Raw genomic sequence first — 21,045 nt, 5'->3', positions numbered from 1 at the left:
TGTGCTCTATTATATGACATGAGGAAAATATTTTTGAATCTTAAGTGTTTGCGTTGGACCCACTGGTCATTTGGCATCTACCCAATGGAAAAGGTATCTGCTAAATGAATACAGACTCTTTATCTTGTTATTATATCTTTATAGAATATGGCCACATGACAACAGGGCTGTTCTTTCAGATTCTGAGGAGAAAATATTTCTGTTTATCAGATTTTTTTAAAAGATTTCTTAGGCCATACAATATTTTTTCATGTGAACTTGGAAGAGTAATTGTGGTTAGTTTTCAAATAAATGAAAGCAGTAAATTATTCACACGCTTTTAGGGGACAGTGCTCTTCTTCTGTTGGAATAGATCAAGCAGCGTCATTGAATTCAGGTTAAATCATATATGAAGAAACTGTGTGGGAGATCAAAAGCTCAAGGTGGCTTTTATCAACTCTGCCAGTTACACTGTTTAGCCACCGAGTAAAGAAAAAGGAGCAAAGAGAGACTGACAGCTTTTAAGTTGTTAGCCATTTTTGAAGGATTAACAGCAGGCTGACACTCAACATTCTTTTTATGCTATTAACTGTCTTACTTTGCACAAATTACTCTAATTAATTAATTGGCAAATTAAATATCAGTGCCTTAGCACAGTTAGAATTTTTACAAAGTTTAATAAAGGTACATTTTCTTGACTTGAACAGCACAGGAGAAATTACTTTTATTAGGAATCTTACATGGAATAGATCTTTATATATTATTGGAAGCAATCCACATTTTAAATTGAACGGGTTAATCGCTGTTACCAGAGTTGTTTAAATATTTTTCAAGCTTGAGAATTCTGAATCCAGTGCTAAGACTGGATAAATGGATTTATGCTAAGCCACCAGATAGTTTTAAGCACAGAACTCTGTGGAGCAATTCAGCTGATTGACTGCTGGCCTTTGAAAAACATTGCATTCTGCTTGCCTAGAGTACGCATAACTCTGAATACATAGTAGCTGTGACCATATATAACACCAAACTGCCTGGCGCCAACATTTGTGGATTTTCAGCGCCAGCTAAAGTATGCTTCTCTTTAATGATGTGGGTTCTTGATGTATCAGGCTCAAGGTCAATCCTACCATTAGACATAATGAGGCAGCTACCAGAGATGGCAGGTGCTGGGGGCAGCTCCCCCTTCCCTCAGCAGCACCTAAAGGTAGCCTGTTGCGTGTTGCAGTCAAGGTCCCTCTCCTGTTCCCAGTTCACTTGGTTCTATATATAGAATGAGAGAGCACCATCTTGTCCTTTGCCTGAAGCAGCAAAATGTCTTGGGCCCACCCTGACTAGGCCACTGATGTTTGCCGTGAGGGGTGTACAGTGGTACCTCGGGTTAAGTACTTAATTTGTTCTGGAGGTCTATACTTAACCTGAAACTGTTCTTGACTTAAGCACCACTTTAGCTAATGGGGCCTCCTGCTGCCGCTGCGCTGCCAGAGCACGATTTCTGTTCTCACCCTGAAGCAAAGTTCTTAACTTGAGGCACTATTTCTGGGTTAGTGGAGTATGTAACCTGAAGCGTATGTAACCAGAAGCGTATATAACCCGAGGTACCACTGTAGTTGTTGAACTGGTTTATATTGTTTTAAAGTTCTTACTGGATTTTTTGTAGGGTTCATTTGATACATCACACTTTGGAGTGACTTGAAGGGTGGGGTTAAAATCAATTGATCGTAAACAATTCATGGCTTGGCATTATGTGAATGAGCTGCAGGAAGCCTTGAAATCATACACTCTATCCTCTTTTCTTGCCACATGGCTGGAAAAAGGACTTTGGTGTATTTCCTCTGAATTTCCCTGAATTATTGCTGTATCCAAATGGAATCTCAGCTTTATGCTATATCCAAATCAGCTTTTTGCTGTATCCAAATTGGGGATCAGGGCTTTTTGCTGTATCCAAATTAGCTTTTTGCTGTATCCAAATTGGGGATCAGGGCTTGCACACTTACTGTGGTCAAACAAGCCAGCTTCAGAAACCATGGTTTGAAATTGGCTTGTTTTGACAGAGAAGGATTAGTTGATTCCCACTTTGGCCTCAACAACGAGCTGAGATGCAGAGAAACTGAAAATAAATGCTGTTGGGGTTCTTTTTCTGGCTGCACATGAGAGGAGGGAGAACATAGGTCTGTTGCTTGCTGTGGCCCATTGACTCAGTGCAAAGCCATGGTTTAGTGTTACGTCTCAACACTGTCATTTGCCTATCTACAGACTCTCCAGACTGCTTGCCATATTATAGGTACAGCATACAAAAAGAATACAAGCCCAGGAAGATAAATTGTCTCAAACGTCTATCTTGGAGAATGCTGCTTGTTTCCTTTCCTCAGCATGATAGCTTTCTTCCTTATGTACTTTGAAGCACTATGAGTTTGCATTGAATTTGTTTGTTTTATCAGCCTTGTTTTTCCCTGCTATTGTGTTTTTGATAGGATTACAGGGACTGTAATGTTTGCACATTTTAAAGATGATGCTTGTGAGCCGCTTCAAACCCAACATTGTTGTTGGAAAAGTGGAATACAAATATCAAATAAAAAAATCAATTCTACCAAGTGTCCTACAACCTGCATGCTTACACAGAACCAGCACCAGCTGATAGGTTGATTTAAATGAGAGAGTGACCACATGGGAAATGTTTCCTTGTGTCCTCGGCTTCTCATTTGAATCTGGCCTGACAGTGCCAACTGGGGAAGAAGGTTGTTGGCAGCATGTCACCATGTACAGGGATATTTGGATCTTGTCCCTGAACTCCAACCAGAGGGCTCTGTGTTCAGAACGTGGAATGAAATGAGAAATGCACTTTCAGTAAAAAGGAAGGAAGAAAGAAACCTCCTGTGGAAATGTTCTGCTCTTGCTGTTTGAGTCTCGGCGCTGAGGCAGTCCTTTGATCGTGGATATTATTGCTGTTGTCTTTTCCTAGGCAAAGGAGATGTTTTTGGGGATGTCTTCTGGAAAGAAACTACCCTCGCCCAGTCTTGTGCTAACGTAAGGGCTCTGACATACTGTGACCTTCACGTGATCAAGAGAGATGCCTTACAGAAGGTGCTGGAGTTCTACACGGCCTTCTCACACTCTTTCTCCAGGAACCTCATCTTGACCTACAACCTGAGGAAAAGGGTAAGGAGTTATTGTGTGCTTATAAGGGTGGTCTCAGGTTGGCTCTTTTCCTTTTCGATTGATTCTGTCAGGATTTTTTTTTTTTAATGGAAAATATGGGTGTACAAGAATCCTCACTGGTAAACAACTCACCTGCAGTCATATTTGCACTACAATGGGGTATAACTTGGACAACAATCTGCTCCTCTGTTTCCTCACTTTGCACGCTCCCTGCATGCCTCCCCTCCCCCAATTCCCGAATTTGCACTGGGGATTCCTTTTTTAAAAACAGAATAAGACTTTATTTAGAGTTCAACAATAACAAAGGGGGGGGGACCACAGTAGTTGTAACATCAAATCATTACAATTAACCAATTTTAACATTTTATAAATACTAATAAAGAAATTATACACTGGGGATTCCATGGATTTTGTTTGATTCAGCCCATATACAGTGGTACCTTGGTTTAAGAACAGCTTAGGTTACGAACAACTTGGATTAAGAACGCTGCAAACCCGGAAGTAGGTGTTTTGGTTTGTGAACTTTTCCTTGGAAGCAGAACATGTTGAGTGTGTTCCATTTGTAAACTGAGTCTCCCGCTGCTATGGGAAAGCACGCCTTGGTTTAAGAATGCTTTGGTTTAAGAACGGATTACCGGAATGAATTAAGTTTTTAAACCAAGGTACCACTGTATTGATTCACACCAGTTTACCAGAGAATTTTCTGCATCCCTGCAAACTAATATAAAATTACCGTGGAGTCAATTACAATGAAGCATGATATAAAAAATGTGTCAAATTGGTGGGTAAGGTGGGGATGTAAAAAATCCAATGTCTGTTGATATGCCAGTGTTCCTAGGAGACCCTGAGAACTGTAGCACTGCTCAAATAAATTCTCAACACCCTTTCTATGCTACAATTCCCAGGATTGAGAATCCTTGGCCTTCAACAAATAACCATAGATTCCAGAGTTTCCTAGCAAGAGGGAATGACCGTTAAAATCTGTAATGGAGATAGTTTCTGCTTCTTCACAACTTCGGTATCCAGCAAATGTGCCTCAAACCTTCTTCCTTATACCTCTTTTTTTGTATATGCTCAGAAATTTGTGAAGACGGGGGTGGGGTGGACTGTGCATATATTTAGTGCATTCTTCCCTCACCCACAAACATTCGCTCAGAAGAGTCCGCTATTACAAAAAGAGAAATGCAAACAGCAACATCAGCACTTTGAAGGATAGAATTAAAGAATTGCCATAAGAGGTTTTGTGGGAAGCATATTCTAAAATAAAGAAGTCTCCAAAGTGAAGTTTGTGTTAGTGTATAAGAGTAAAGAAAATCATATAGTAGAAATATGATTGTGAATGTAAGATGGAGAAATCCTGAGTATGACTTGAAATGAGGCCTCAGACAAAAGGGAGGCTACTCAAGAGGTGAAGATTGAGGCCTGTTCTCTTCTCTGCGTTTGGCTCCTCTGAGTTATTCTCTACAACCCTTGAAAGTGGCAAGTAGCTGTCACTTCATCCAGCCAGTCAGATTTATTAACAAGAAACCATTGCTGATCACAAAAATAGCACCAGCATGTGTTAACATAGGCAATTCCCAGTCTACAAGGCCCCATGTTGCACTGTGAAATCTTGTCTGAACTGTGAGGGCAAATGTTAAAACCTTATATGTAGTGTAATTATCCCAACCCATCAAGAAATAACAGATTTTCTACCAAATTTTTTTTTAAAAAAGGAATCTTCCTGGTAGAATTAGACAGGGAGCAAGGCAGTACATAATGAGCAGGATTTTCCACGCCTCCTGGACTGCAGGTACATAAATGATGGCTTAAAGGTATTCTGGCACATCCGCTGTGCTGTGTTGTGCAATGGTTGCGTGGGCAGCTAGTATGTGTATTTATTTACTTGAAGACAGATATAATTGAGCTCCCAGGTCTGTGGCAGAAAATTGGCACAAGGCAATTGGTGTACAATGTTTGCCATGGTTTACGCGATATGGTTGCATTCTGCTAATGCTTTGAAATAATCTCTCAGACGGAAGAATCAAATACACTTTCTGGTTGTGGGGTTTTGTTTTAGCTCTGCATCATTTCTGGTGAGACAGTACGGGCTGTTTTCTGTGGTAATATATTTTAACACAGCTTTGGAACTGTTGCTTCAGATACAAGGAAGATAGGAGAAAGCCATGAAATCTGATTAAAAGCCAGAAAAAGGCTTTACAAGGGTATAGCTTTGCAACTATAATTGGCACCGTGCAATGAGCGTAACCTATTTTGTCGAGACATTCCTTTATTATAGCTTCAAATACAGCATGGAATTCTTTGGCCTAATTAATTAACCTGTTTGTTAGTATGTTTTGACGGAGACGTGTGAGAATCACCACAGCGTTATGTGCCATTTTTTATACCTGCCAGTGGAAAGACTACTTATTTGTTTTCAAAATCATGTTGGCAGTAAACAGAGTTAATCATTTCATTATGCCCTGTTGAATTGAAGTACGCACTTAATTAGGTGCAAGCAGAATAAATTAGAGCAGGAAAACTTCAATACAAAGTGGATATTTCCTTCAGATTAAGGTTCAAGATCCCTTTATGAAGGGCCACTGGACAGTTAAGTCCAGTCAAAGGCAACTATGGGATGTGGTGCTCATCTCGCTTTCCAGGCTGAGGGAGCCAGCGTTTTGTCCACAGACAGCTTTCCAGGTCATGTGGCCAGCATGACTAAACCGCTTCTGGTGCAACGGGACACCGTGACGAGTGCCAGAGTGCAGGGAAATGCCGTTTACCTTCCCGCCACAGCAGTACCTGTTTATCTACTTGCACTGGTGTGCTTTCGAACTGCTAGGTTGGCAGAAGCTGTGGCAGAGCAACGGGAGCTCACCTCTTCATGCGGATTTGAACTACCAACCTTCTGATCAGCAAGCCCAAGAGGCTCAGTGGTTTAGACCACAGCACCACCCGCTCCCAATGAAGAGATGCATGATGCAGCCACCCCATATATCACCTTCTCCAGGCTGCCTGAATTCACATCAGCATGAAAACCAGCACATTTTTTTATGGGCACACCTCTGCAGCTGCCGCCCCAAATGGAGGCACTCCCTGCCCCCTCCACCTCACCTGAGAAACACGCTGAGCAGGAACTGGGAGAGGATGGGTCCTTGCATCCTTTGGCCATGCAGTATCACCCACTGGTGGGGAAAGCAGGCAGACAGTGAGAGTGGTGGCAGTGGCAGTGCCCAAGGTGGAGGAGCACCTGCTGCTGCTCTGCAGCTCTGTCCAGTGGCAGCAGTGCTGCATGGAGGCGCCAGTTGGGGGAGCAATGCTTGCCTTAGGAGGCATAATGCTTTCCTTGCCCTGGGCTTTGGCAACCTACGCCATGCCACTGTTTGTAAGCAATTTCCCCTAATGAAATGCACTTTTGCATATTTCCTTCACAGACAATGTATATTGTTATGCAAACTTTATTATTTATATACACATTACTTGGCTGGAGAACTGCACTGCAAAATTTTGAAAGGTGGCTGCGTTTTGGCTCACTTATTATTTTGGGTATTGTGAACTAGTTAAGTTTGTTTTCAAATACACACTGAGACAACTTTGTCTCTCATTCCATCCCAGCTTAAGAAACGGCTGTCCACGGCTGCTACTCTTTTTAAACCAGAGCTTTCTTTATGCTAAGCTTAGGAGGGTTATCTGCGGATTGATTTGGAAAGACATATTCAGGCAAAGGAACTTCATTCTTTCCCTTTCATGTTATTCTATGAAACATTTATTATAGAAAGCACATTCCATCATAGCAATTTCCATCTGATTATTGAGATAATGGTATTTTAATTGGATTGCAGTCAGTGATAAAACTGATGCTGATTGATGGTGAGAATGGTTAAACTTGATTAGTATTAAGTAAGTGAACTGCATTCTTTTTCTTTTATTTGCAAGAAGCTGATTGCAAATTAGAATTGGCTACCCTGAGTTACCCAGCACACTTATTTTGCAGGCTGCAGAAGATGTAAACATTGTGTTAGGAATATGGATAAGGTATACCAGATGGGAAATGTTGAAGAAAAAATACGATCTGTTTTGAGAAAAATGCTTCATTCATTACCCATAGGTTGCATTCCTGTTTGTGCTACAAATATTTCGGTTTCTCATGCTTTGAGTCTTTAAGGATGTTGTGTGTCTGTGAGGGAGGAAGAGCTAGAATCTAGGCTTTAGGTGAGTATAATTCTATCAGTGTAACTTGCATGGGAATCATGCACAGCAAGACATTGAAGAATGGAACAGTTAACGATCGTGTCCTTGTGAATCAAGTCATCTGTCTGATTGCTTAACTTTATTTTTTAAAAAAGAACTGCATGCCCATTTATCCTTTTGATAAAGGAAGGCATGATGAGTGCATAGTTAAACTATGGAACTCACTCCCACATGGGGCAGTGATTGCCATCAACTTAGATGGCTTTAAAAGAGGATTAGGCCAAACCATGGAGGAGAGGGGTATTGATGGCTGCTAGCTGCAATGGCAATGTTCTATCTTCACTATCAGAGGCATTATGTCTCTGATCACTAGTCTATGGGAATCACAGGTGGGTAGATGCTGTTGTGTTAATGTCCTGTTTGCAGGGTTCCCACAGTCTTCAGGATGCTGTCTTAGATGGGTGATTGGCCTGATTTAGCAAGCTTGTCGTATGTTCCCTTTATAACTGAGATACATTCCACTGTAACTTGTAGCAGGGCCTTCTCAGTGATGGCATCCCAGTTATGAAACTCCCTTCCATTGGAGATACGTTTGTCCCCCCTTCACTGACATCTTTTAAAGGTCTGTGAAAGACCTTTTTTGTCTGGACTTTGGGGACAGAAGAGGTAGCTAACCAGCTTCTGTTTACCGTGACTTCTGCATTGTTTGTTTCGTAACTGAATTGTAAATTGTATACTTTTGCAGTATTATGTTATATTTTACTGTATTCTTTGTATACTGCCCTGAAAACATAGGTTGGAGGATGGTCTAAGAATACAAAAGAATAACCATAAAAGTAATTTCCTGTTATAATTGTATCCCTTCATGCAAGTTGCAAATCTGAATTGCAGAGGAAAGCTTCTGATAGCACAATTACTAGACAATAGACACTTTCGGCAGAGAAACCTTCCTCACGGAAACACTTCTGTGCTGAAAACCTGCAGAACCAGGTTTATTGTAGACCGGAACAAACTTTTGTCACTCATTTGATGGAATAATTGGGTGCACTCTTCTCACCTTAGATCAAATCTATGCTGTCAGGTGCCATAAGAAAGCGGCAGAGATAGCACAGGATAGTACGCACCCTGGAAATGCTCTCTTTCAGCTTCTGCCTTCTGGAAAAAGGTATAGGGTTATAAAGGCCAGGACTAGCAGCCTGAAAAACAGTTTCTACGCAACTGCAATTCTGGTTCTAAATGCAGCATAAGGGGTCTCTATAGTGTAGTGTATTTTAAAATGGGGTTTCAGAGTTTTTAGGGGTTTTTGAATGTTTTATGTAGTTTTTCAATTTCATTGTTCTGCATGGGACAATGACAATAAAAATATCATATATCGTATATTGTATACACCCCACCACTCCATTATTATACATGAGAACCTTTTCCAACTTTAAGTTTTTCTGTCCATCGTACAATCTGAAGTTGCCACGGGTATAGTCAATATTGTAACTGAATTACTTTCCAGGATGCTAGGTTGAATGAAAAAATGTTGGCCTCAAAATAACTGTCCTACCAAGGGGATGTGAGAGCACACGGAACACATTTAGGATGGTTAGACATTTTTACCTACATCAATCCATCAATTCTACTGGGGATTCCAGGTTATACATCTTTCCACTGGGAGATCTCTTTGAAGAATATAAAGATTCCTATGGAAGAAGAAGTTTCCCATCATCCTTAGTAATGACGAATGGCTTAGTAGCTTCCCCCCTTTCTTCCCTCTGGTTTGAAACTCCACGCATTTTAGCCTCTTTAATACTCATCAGTGGAGTGCCCCTAATTGGTACATTGGCAGAATGCTTCCTGTCTTTTCTGTTTCAGCAAATATTTGCTTTAGTTTATGTGTACACTACTTCTTCTTGATTGCTCTTAGTTTACTTTCACTCACTCGGGGATGGGCATGTTTGCTTTCCCTTGCACAGATGCATGCGGTAGTTTGCATGATGGGATATAGATGATTGCTCATGCCCTACCAGAGAGAGCTGGCTGGCTGGCTGGCTGGCTGGCTGGCTGGCAGTACCCTCAATTCAGGTCTCTCTAGTGCTCTCCATGCCTTGAATATTTCATGATGCCATTTAGCCATTAGGTCTTTTAGATGGTGTGAGAGATGATTAAACAACTGGCTGCGAATACTACAGAAAGACCTTTTTCACAGGTGGAATGCTCTAGCATTTCATTATGCTTGCTCTGCTCAGGAAGTCTAGACAGGCAGGCAAGCACATGTTTCCTTTAGGACTGTGGATTTGTCTTCTGAAATACCAGATGCAATCAGCACACATATTTTATAAAGCTATATGTGAAATGATTACCCCGTGAAATAACTTGAACAATGTAAAATAATGGCTTTGGATTTCGGTGGCTCTACTCATTACATTTTAGGTGCGCACTTCAACTTGTGCCTGTTAGTAGCATAATCTGAACGTTGAAAGAAGTGTAATCTTTGGCAGAAGGCAAACCCTCCGGAAATAAATTGCAATTCTCTTTTAGTAGTTAGGTTCTCTTCCTAGTATAAGAAATGTTGGTTTTCAAAGATGCAAGGGCAATCCTTTAATTGTAACATCACATGACTTTTGTGGCCCAGTCTGCATGTAAGGCTATATGCCAAACTATGGCCTAGTGCAAATGAGTGGGTTCCCAAAGTGAAGGTCACAGCTGTTGCATGCTTTCCACAATTGTGCTGCTCCTGCAGTACTACCCAGGATTCATCCTTGGTTTATCTTAAGAGTTATGTCCAAATCCACACTTATGGTCTGCCTCCCTTCAGACCATGAATGGTAAACCAAGACTAAACCTTAGTTACACCATGTGTTTTGTATAGAGCAGTGTTTCCCAGACTTGGGTCTCCAACTATTTTTTTGGACTACAGCTCCCATCACCCCTAGCTAGCAGTGGCCAGGGATGATGGAAATTGTAGTCCAAAAACAGCTGAAGACTTGAGTTTGGGAAACACTGTTCTAGAGTGAGAAAAACCAATAGCATGGGTTTAGATGTAACGCTAAGCCAAACCATACCTTAGCCTGGGTTGGCCACAACCTCCACTCTGGAAACCTGCATGTTTTCTCACTCATGCTAAGTCTTGGTTTGGCTTTGTGTTATGTGTTAATCTGGTATAAAGATAAAGGCTAAAGGGACCCCTGACCATTAGGTCTAGTCGTGGCCGACTCTGGTGTTGTGGCGCTCATCTTGCTTTATTGGCCGACAGAGCCGGCGTACAGCTTCCGGGTCATGTGGCCAGCATGACTAAGCCGCTTCTGACAAACCAGAGCAGTGCATGGAAACACCATTTGCCTTCCCACCGGAGCGGTACCTATTTACCTACTTGCACTTTGATGTGCTTTCGAACTGCTAGGTTGGCAGGAACAGGGACCGAGCAACATGAGTGCACCCCGTTGCAGGGATTTGAACCACTGACCTTCTAATTGACGAGTCCTAGGCTCTGTGGTTTAACCCACAGTGCCTCCCGCGTCCCTTGAATTTGGTATATAATTGTATAAATTTGATGTCACACTTTTGAGCATCTCTCTGCTTGACTGATCTCCAGCTGTTTCCTGTTTTGCCTTTTGGGTGTTTTTTTCCCATAGAAGTAAAAGATCAAGAAAAGCTTGTAGCAGGTCAATTCTGATGCAATGACATAAACTGCATTCTTTGCACTTACCATATAAAAGTACATTTGCTTTTAAGATTAATATATCCTTGCCTTCAGAAAATCTTAAAGGGAGTAGTTCTGCCAAAAAAAGAGAGTCTGGCCATTGTTCCTGTCTGTCTGTGATAGGGACACTAATAGTTTATATTGCAGGTAGCATTATTCAGTACTCTTTGCAAATTACTGCAAGATTTTGAGCAAAGCAGAATTAATATCTGACCATTTGCTCAAAGAGCTTGTGCAGCTCAAAGACTTGCATGATTCAGAAGCAGATGTTAGATTGATACGAGATGAGAATCGACACCCTATCTTTTTCAAGGTGTTCTTTTCTTTTCTTGCTTTGCAGAAATGTTATATTTCCACATCCCCAACTGAGGCTGCCGTAGTAAGGGAAATGCGACACCATTTTTGTATGCACAATTCATTAAGTACTGCTCAGGGCTTTACTGCCACTCAAGACAAGCATTGGGATATTGTTTATGCTGACCTGTTTTCTAAATTAAATAAGATAAACTCACTTGTCACATTCCATCACACACTGGTTCAAATGGCTGGAGCAGAGGAAGGAAATGGTGACAGTGCTGCCAATCGTCACAGATTAATCTGGAGTTGGTCTTGTGGTTACATAATTCAACCATTTTTCTGAAGCTAAGTGGAGGTAGGTTCGGCCAGAGTTTAGATGAGAGACTGGGAACCCTACATACACTGCCATGAGTTGCATCCTGGAAGTCTCCTATGCCCTTTCACTGATTTGAAAAGCACTTTAGGGATGTTGCATATTGGAAATCAGTGCCTGAAATAAAAAATATAGCTTTAAAATGTAATGAATGACCTTAAGGAACAAGAAGAAGTGAAGAGTCCCAAGCCTGGAGCAGATCAAGCCTCTCATATTTTCTCTTAGTAGCTTTGAGGGAAGGGGTGGTTAGAGTGGCGAAGGTAGAAGGAGTAACCTTAGCCTCTGCCCAGTATACCTGAAGGAGCGTCTCCATCCCCATCGTTCAGCCCTGACGCTGAGGTCCAGCTCCAAGGGCCTTCTGGCGGTCCCCTCACTGCGAGAAGTATATATCAATTACTTTTGCATTTAGACTGTCTCAGACCATCCTGGTACTTGTGCAATATACATATAGCTCAAGGAACCAGGGCCTTCTCAGCAGTAGTGCCCACCCTGTGGAACACCCTCCCACCAGATGTCAAGGAAATAAACAACTACAGTCATACCTTCGGTTGCGAACATGATCCGTGTGGGAGGCATGTTCGCAACCTGCAGCGTTCGTAGCCTGAAGCGCCATGTCTGCACACACGTGTGGAGCAATTCAGTGCTTCTGCACATGCATGTGACATCATTTTGCATTTCTGCGCATGCGCGAGAGCTGAAACCCGGAAGTAACCCGTTCCGGTACTTCCGGGTTTGGCACAGTCCGCAACCCGAAAACTCGCAACCCGCAGTGTTTGTAACCTATGACTTTAACTGACTTTTAGAAGACACCTGAAGGCAGCCCTGTTTAGGGAAGTTTTAATATTTGATCTTTTACAATGGTATCTTGTTTTGAATCTGGGATCCGTTCCAGAGCCCCGGACGCTCCATGAAAGGGATGCTCGACAAAGTGCCGCTCTATGCACATGCGCAGAGCAGTTTGTGATTCTGCGCATGCGCAATTTGGGGCTTCTGTGCATGTGTGAGCGGCAAACCTGGAAGTAACCCATTCCGTTACTTCCGTGTTTGCTGCAGACATTCGGCAAAATGGACGGTCGACAGTGTGGACGTTCGCAGAGGTATTACTGTATTGTGTTTTTAATATTTTTTTGGAAGCCGACCAGAGTGGCTGGGGAGGCCCAGCCAGAAGGGCAGGGTATAAGTAATAAATAACCACAACAACAACAACAACAAAATATCTCCCTCCACCATTTTCCCCATCTACAATTCCCCCCTCCAATATGCCATTTGTATAGCAGCTTCGGGAGTTGGTGGGATTTAGACTGGGGAAATAACTAGCACAGAAAGAGTTAAGCCGCTTCCCCAAACTAGTCGCACCTCAGCTACTCTTAAAATAAATTCTCATCACAGATTTCCAGCATCTTTTCTGGTTCTCTTCCCTACACTGCCTAAGTTATTGAGTGCAGTTATGCTGGCTTTCCTACTAGAAACCATTGTACAGTACAGCTGAATGATCCCTAATTTGTCCACGATTTCCACTGTCTGCTTTGATTTTAAGTCATTTCAACAGCAACCCATATGTGGCATTTTTTGCCAGTGAAAAATAAGATTGCTTCAAACAATTTATTAGTTTGCAGAGTTTCAGTGTCTTCTGCCCTTGTATGAAATGTAAAGAGCTTCGTTTTATGTTAGTCTAATAGAATCTATATGAGGATCTGTAGACATGGTCGAAGATTATTTGGGATAAAGTTTCGGCATTATCATCTCCAGTCAATATAGAAAGCTTTCTTGGCGTTCTGTGACACACGCATTCAGCGCAGCAATTCTCTTCTGACAATTGGGACGTGATTTAGAAATGACCCTTCCATCACCATGCCTGCTTCTAGTCTCGCCTTGCTGCACAGCAGAGTGGATGGAAATGCTGGTGAATTGTGTCCAAATTTGCATTTCATAAAGACAGAGCTACATTTCTCGCTTTCAACACCAGCCATACACCTTCTCATAGTGTTTTCAGGTGCCTTTCTTCTTTTCTAAAGTTGGTAGATTAGATGAATGGTAGACTAGATGAATTGCTAACATTCTGGCATTCCGTGACCGTGTGGCCTTTGTTCTGAAAATATCTACAGTGCTTTCAAAGCATTCTTCTCCACTTAAGTACAGTGGTACCTCGGGTTAAGTATTTAATTCGTTCCGGAGGTCCGTTCTTAACCTGAAACTGTTCTTAACCTGAAGCACCACTTTAGCTAATGGGGCCTCCTGCTGCTGCCGCGCTGCCGGAACACGATTTCTGTTCTCATCCTGAAGCAAAGTTCTTAACCTGAAGCACTATTTCTGGGTTAGCGGAGTCTGTAGCCTGAAGCGTATGTAACCTGAAGCGTCGGTAACCCGAGGTACCACTGTAATCACTGAAGGTTACTCTATCTGGACGAGTTGCCTCGAATATACTATGGGTAAGCAGTTATATTGTATGACAAATCATGCAGTTCCTATGAGACTTAGGAAATGTAATATGGAAATTCATGGGAACACCAAATGCAACATGATATGACCATCAAATTGAAATCTGGGCAGCTAAAATAATGTCGCAGGACTTTAAAGGTAATAGCAGCAAAACCAATTGCCTTTGTCTGCCCACATGCAATAAAATATGTCTCCCCCCTATTGGTCTCTCCAGTTTTAGCTAATTTGTCCTTATCCAGCCCTCCATGTTATAGAGAAACTGGGTGCCATCACATATTGGTAACTTCTCATCTCTAATTCTCCAGCGACCACTCCCAACAGCTTCATATAGATGCTAAACTGCAGGGGGACGGGCAGGGACCTTAACATTGTGTGCCAAATCCAGTTAGGGCACAGATAACACCTAATTTACAATATATCACAACAGACTCTTGCATAACATTAAAAACACAGGAGAGCAAATAATTTTTAGCTCTGTCAAAGCTTTTATGAATATAATTAACACTATAAATGCCTAATATTGTACTCATCAAACCTCCACTTCAATTTTAAATATTTCCTTTCCTTTCAAAACATATCTTTGTTAAAACTATGCCAATCCAGAACCATATAAAAAGCTAGCCTTTTGGCCATTTATTTGCATTAAAAAAGACAAAATAGAACATCAAAAGACAAATGAGCAGAATAAGTTAATAAACAGCACAAAATGAAGATAAGAGAGTCAGAGACAGAAATGCTTCCCTTTTTAATTTCTCTGCAGCATTTCCCCCACCCTAAGGTTCTAGCTCACTCAGATGTGTCAATGTCTCTGTTGTCGGCAACAGACTGGACAAGATGCTGCTGGCATCTGTATAAAATCTGGGTCAAACAGAGAAAAGCATCCAGATGGAATATAGTTGAATCACTGATGGGTTATAGGAACTCACAGGAAACCATTGAAAACAACTTATCTTTAGCAGCACAGAGCTAACTTTCAGAAACGGCAACTGTTAGTTTGCATCCAGCCTCCCTTCAGCTAGCAGCAGGTTAGGAAATGACAGAAAGGTGCCTTCTAATGGCCATCTCAGACCATGACCCCATCCATCTCAAAGGCCACCAGCAGCCTGACATCTAGAAGATGGAGGGTTATACTGGGGCCAGTTGTATTTATGGCTGTTGGTTTGCCTTTCTCTTTTGGTTTTTAGGCGGCAGGATATAAAATGCTGCTAAGTTGGGTATTTGTGGGATGCACTCCACAGAAAAAGCAGCTTAGCCCCATGATTGCCTTTTTAAAAGGACAATTCTTATGACATTTGCATTTTGATCTGCATTTTATTAATTGCTCTGCTGTGGATTAATTTTTCTCGAGGTGTAATTTGATGGTTTTGTAATTTTGCTATGGCGTTTTGTGCACTGTCTTTTGAGGGCAATGTGACCTACACTGAAAGGCGGCTCAGAAATCTTTAAATAAGGACTAGATCCTTACACTGATGTAAATTCATTATTTTCCCACTAGCACTAGTAGAATTGGACTATGACAGCGATCACAATAGAATGAGAGCCAACGTGGAGTGAGGAGACGTCTGCTCATACAACAGGGCTTCTTCTTCCTCTTTCCCAGGGTGTCCCTTACATACCCCTGAAAATTCTGGTGGATTGGGGGCCCTCCACAGCAGCTTTTGGGGCTATATGGGGTGCTGGAGGAGGAAGAAGAGAAACTAGAAGCCTGGTTGTATCAGATCTCTATTGCATAAGCAGGTGGATGTTATTAATGTCACCCATTGAGTTTAACGTTGGAATCCTATGTATAATTTCCTGAGAGTAAGCCCAATTGAACAAAGTGAATGGACCGTAAATATACCTAGGACTATACTGCAAGAAAGCTTCCTTTGATTTGATGTTGCTTTGTGGTTTTAAGCAGCAAAGGCAATGCACTCATACAGATAGGAAACATTCAGTTCATTTAGCAGAGTTTAAAATATTATTTGTCAAACTCTGTCCCACATCCTGAGGTTTGCGGAATAAATTGCAAATCATTTACCAGAGGGATAGATACAATACTTGGTTTTCCTTGTGTGGAGTTGTTTTGAAACAAATGAGTTCTCTCCTGTTGAAACTTCTAAAGTGCACTTCTGGTCTTCTTTTGTGTTTGCTTCATTTTGTTTATTTAGAACGCAGATGCTTTTCAGATCTTTCATTTTGGCTCACCTGTCTCTGTGGATGCAGGTTCAGAGCATGATAAAGGAGCATCTAAGCAGCAAAAGGAGATGTTTATTTTTAGCAGCAGGCTTAATTTTTATATACTGGAACCTCAGTGAAATAAATCTTTTGATGATGGAGCACAATGCTGTGAACTATCCCAAGTTTTCTTTTCTTAAAAACCCATTTGCATCCCCCCAAAACCGTCAGTCAGCAACTTTAACTGGGTGTAGCACTAACATAGATACCGTATTTTTCGCCCTATAGGATGCACCGTCCCATAAGGCGCACCTAGTTTTTTTTGGGGGGGGGGAAGAAATATTTTCCCCCCTCAGCGCGCCCAGCCTTCAGCATGCAGGCAACTCTCTGCAAGCAGCGGGAGCCCAGCACCGGACTCCCACGGCTTGCGGAGATCTGCGCAAAGCCTGGAGAGTGAGAGGGGTTGGTGCGCACCGACCCCTCTCGCTCTCCAGGCTTCAGCGAAAGCCTGCATTCACCCCATAGGACGCACACACATTTCCCCTTCATTTTTGGAGGGGAAAAAGTGCGTCCTATGGGGCGAAAAATACGGTACTTCCAAGTGTCCTTTTTCTGACTTTTGAGGCTCTGTTGTTAGTAAGAGGGAAGAAAATGAACTTTTGCCACTCTTAGACTACACCCAGACTTCAGTTTCCTGTGAGCTGCACCAGAAAACTGTGTAAGCAGGTTGGCAATTCCATACCAAATGTATCCATCACATGCTCCTTTTAATGAGCAACTTCCTGCTTTCTATGTACTTCTTACTTTTTTATTTCCATTTATATGCTGCTTATTATCTGTAGATCTTGAAGCAGTTTATAGACAAAATGCACACATGCACACACAATACAATAAAAGCAATGTCCAATGATTTGCATTAAAATAGATAAACGATATTCATATCCATATCAGCAATATAAATATAAATAAAGCAAAACACAGGATCCTAATCAGTGTAAAATGCACCCATTCATACAACCATCGATACCTTGGGGGGGGGGGTCGGGTCAGGACCTTGCCATGCAACCACTCACCCAATTTCACTCTCACTATAAGGGGACACCTGCAATTTCCTTTTCTGTTTTCACCAGAATTTCCCAGCATCCCTATTCTTGGCTTCAGCTGGTGGTTAGCGAGGAGAGCACTTAACTGCAAACCCAGGTCTAGATGACATGCTAAGCCAAACATTGTCTTAGTTCCATGCGGTGTGGGAGTAAAAAAGAGGCGGAAGGAATGAAGTGGCTCTCTCTCTCCAAGAGTCTACAAACTAGACCACTCCCAGTAAACCATAGTTCAGCTTTCTGTGTTGTGTGGACACTGCCTGTAAGGAGTTGATTGCCCCTGGGGAAGCAAACACTAGTTTCTGAAACATGCCCAGTTTGGAACCTTTTGAGAACTTCATCTTTTTGGTTTATTCCTGCATTCAGTACCTCCCCCCTTTTAACCCACCCCCCAGACATTGAGGCCTGCTCATATCATTGACCAGATTTCTTGGTCAAAGTTTGCTTTCATTCCACTCTACATCATCCTAGAATGCAGGCAGATTTACCCTCCAAATGACTTGAGTAACACCCACCAGAAAATTGTGAAGTCTATAACTGTGACTGTACTCATTGAGCAGCCAGGGTGTGGGGAAGAGAAAGGAAGCCCACAATTACGGGAAAACTATATGCAGAAAACATTGGGAAATGAATTCCAGGCAGCAAGAAACAGAAAGTAAAATGAAATGTGACAACAGTGGTGGTACAAACATAATCTTAAATCCTAAAGCATTGGATACAATCCATTGTCAGCTAAGCTGTTTCTCCAGGCACTGCAAGTGTGGGAGTACAATTGCGCTCCAGAAATATTTTATTGTTGGTTTGCTTTTTGCTTAGGTTAAGATCCGTAGCCTATAAATTCTTAGTGCTGTTTAATCTTTTTTTCCAAAGCACAGCATTTTTAAACTTTATTTTCAAGTGTGGGTTGAACATGAAATCCTGTTCTTAAAAAAATTCTCCCAGAATCCAGTAAGGGAAACATGCATTTCAGATAAGCCTCCAGAGCTGGTGGTATCAGACAGTCTCAGAATTAATGTACTGAAAGAGGGAGTACAAGGGTATGTAAAAAAAAAATGAATTCAACGTCGCCCCATCTTCTGTGTAAGTAAAGGCATTTTCTCACATAATATTAAGCATGCCTTTGAGCTCCTGTTGTGGTTTTTTTTGGGTGGGATTCTCCCAACACGCCTAATAATAATAATAATAATAATAGTATTTTTTTAAATACCCCGCCCATCTGGCTACACAGGGACTTCCACTTCTGCAAGAGGGCTTTCGCTCCTCTTGTCGCCACCTCACGCTCCCTTGGGAGGAGAGTGGGGATCAGTGACTTGATAGCCCAGTCAGTAGAGCATTGGACTCTTAAGCTCAGGATTGTGAGTTTGAGCTCCATGTTGGGCAAAATATTCCTGCATTGCAGGGGGTTGGACTAGATGACCCTTGTGGTCCATTCTTGGACAAAGACTCAATTTGTCCATCTGGAAAGCCGCAAGGCTTATGCAGATGGAACATGCATAAGAGTGCAACGTTGAACACCACCCTCAGTGTGTGCAAGTGTGAGTGCTGTTAATGCAGAGCAGAAAACAGAAGGATGCTCTTTTCAGTCTAGTCTTTTTCGTTCTGCATTTGCTTTTCAAACCCATAAAATGCAAACCGTGCCATTCATGAAAACATAGGAATCAACCCATAGGGGCTGAGAGGTCAACAGCCCCACCAATAAAATATATGAGAGGGCCGCCTCCCCTCTTCCACTTGATGGTCGTTGCCATTCAAATGGTGTGTGTGCACTGTGTCATGTGATAAATGGGGCGGGGCTTATCTGCATCCCCTACCCCCAAATATTTTATTCAAGTTGGCAACCCTACATGAAATTGCCTTGAGATGTGAAGGTCTAGATACCTTGATAATGGAATATTAAACCAATTCATTATGTTAAGTTTTGAGATAGGAGAAAGACCTGGAGGGGGTGTCGGTACTCTCAACATATTCACACACTTGAATGTGAGAGCAGTGAGCTGAGGAAGGGTGTCACACATTACAACATTTGTGACTTGCTTGTGCTTGAACATTTGCTCACATCCCCCAAAAGAACTCTTGCATCTTGTCCATGGGAAATAGAAGCCCTGCAACTATGCATATATAAATTACATGTATCTCTGCAAGGAGAGAGATGAAGTACGAGAATTCTCCCGCTTCCAGTATTCATTGTATTTTTTTAAACATGCAGAGAGCCACACACTGGGTGATGCCTTGTTTGACGACTTTGTTGTTGACGTTGTAGAAAAAACTGAGACGACAAAGTAGAAAAATGAGACTAATAGAAAAATCCAAACAGATCCCTTTTCCCTATGTTATTGTGCCTGGGATTCTCGGTCTTAACATCAGACCTTGCCGATGTGTCTTTAGAGGTCACAGTCTCTGAGGAACATCAAGGAGTTGAGCTATTTGGTGTGTCAAACTGATTGCTGTGGCATTACAAAGCACCTGCCTTCAGCCTTTTTCTCCCTGCTTTTCTGCCTTGTTTAACAATGAAACTAAAGAAAAGTAGCAGTAGAGCCGTCTCTGAGGAATATGCTAAAGGCTACCCGAAACCATGATATTTGGAAATGATTCTACATGGGATTGATATGGGGCGATTTCACACATTATGCAACAGAAAACCCTGGTTTGCTCCTCCACAAGCCCATGCTTTGGGGACTCCACTTTCTACATATCTCCATTTGGAGAACTCTCCATTTATGCCTGCTCCCTGCTCCCTGCTCCCTGCCACTTAACTAATTCATGATCCGCAGGAGACCCTCCACTCTTGCTTCATGGCTGCTAAGCTTACTCAGGAGCTACCTTGTCAGAAGCATACACCTAACCTAACCAGCTCTACCTATTTTATCTTTAACAATACAGTGGTACCTCGGGTTACATACGCTTCAGGTTACAGACGCTTCAGGTTACAGACTCCGCTAACCCAGAAATAGTACCTCGGATTAAGAACTTTGCTTCAGGATGAGAACACAAATCGTGCTCCGGTGGTGCGGCGGCAGCAGGAGGCCCCATTAGCTAAAATGGTGCTTCAGGTTAAGAACAGTTTCAGGTTAAGAACGGACCTCTGGAACGAATTACGTACATAACCCGAGGTACCACTGTACCTTTGTGGGACACACTATAACATGGGTAGGCAAACTAAGGCCCGAGGGCTGGATCTGACCCAATCGCCTTCTAAATCTGGCCCGCGGACAGTCCAGGAATCAGCGTGTTTTTACATGAGTAGAATGTGTCCTTTTATTTAAAATGCACCTCAGGGTTATTTGTGGGGCATAGGAATTTGTTTATTTTTTTTCTCTCAGAATATTGTCCGCCCCCACCCCCAAGGTCTGAGGGACAGTGGACGGGCCCCCTGCTGAAAAAGTTTGCTGACTATAAGCTAACTGGCCAGTGTTTTCCAGGAGACCCTTTCAAGCAGTAGCTTTGTTGCATGGGCTACTTTCCAGTTCTCAAGTATGGAGGCTGATCTGAGGGACTCATTCAGCTGCTCCACAATCTCCTTATCCTCCTCTAGAACCCCTTCGGTTCTCTTGTCATCCAAGGGCCCTGTCACCTCTCTAAATGCTACCAACCTAATGTTTTCAGCAATGAACCCCTCCATTTTATTTATTTTTTAAAGCACCCCTTGCTTTTTAGGCTGCCAAATTATAAGGATGAGGGACTGA

At 42.2% G+C, this 21,045-nt stretch overlaps 1 protein-coding gene and 1 long non-coding RNA gene across 6 annotated transcripts in view; one reads left to right on the top strand and one right to left on the bottom strand.

The window, feature by feature from the left end:
* Positions 1-21,045, top strand: part of KCNH1 (potassium voltage-gated channel subfamily H member 1) — a 223,883-nt gene that overhangs the window by 124,125 nt on the left and 78,713 nt on the right. For all 5 annotated transcript variants that reach the window (XM_081903842.1, XM_081903841.1, XM_081903840.1 and 2 more), the window contains exon 10: positions 2,939-3,135. In XM_081903842.1, coding sequence (XP_081759968.1) covers positions 2,939-3,135 — 197 coding nt within the window. The remainder of the gene's footprint in view (positions 1-2,938; positions 3,136-21,045) is intronic.
* Positions 1-21,045, bottom strand: part of LOC309366084 — a 76,731-nt gene that overhangs the window by 7,011 nt on the left and 48,675 nt on the right. The window contains exon 2 of the long non-coding RNA XR_014166482.1: positions 2,848-3,123. This is a non-coding gene — a long non-coding RNA (uncharacterized lncRNA). The remainder of the gene's footprint in view (positions 1-2,847; positions 3,124-21,045) is intronic.

The sequence above is a fragment of the Podarcis melisellensis genome, assembly GCF_964234715.1.
Source record: "Podarcis melisellensis genome assembly, chromosome: 3".
NCBI classification, from domain to species: Eukaryota; Metazoa; Chordata; class Lepidosauria; order Squamata; family Lacertidae; genus Podarcis; species Podarcis melisellensis.
Note: the sequence above shows the minus strand (reverse complement) of the source record. Positions and strands in the feature narration are given on the sequence as shown.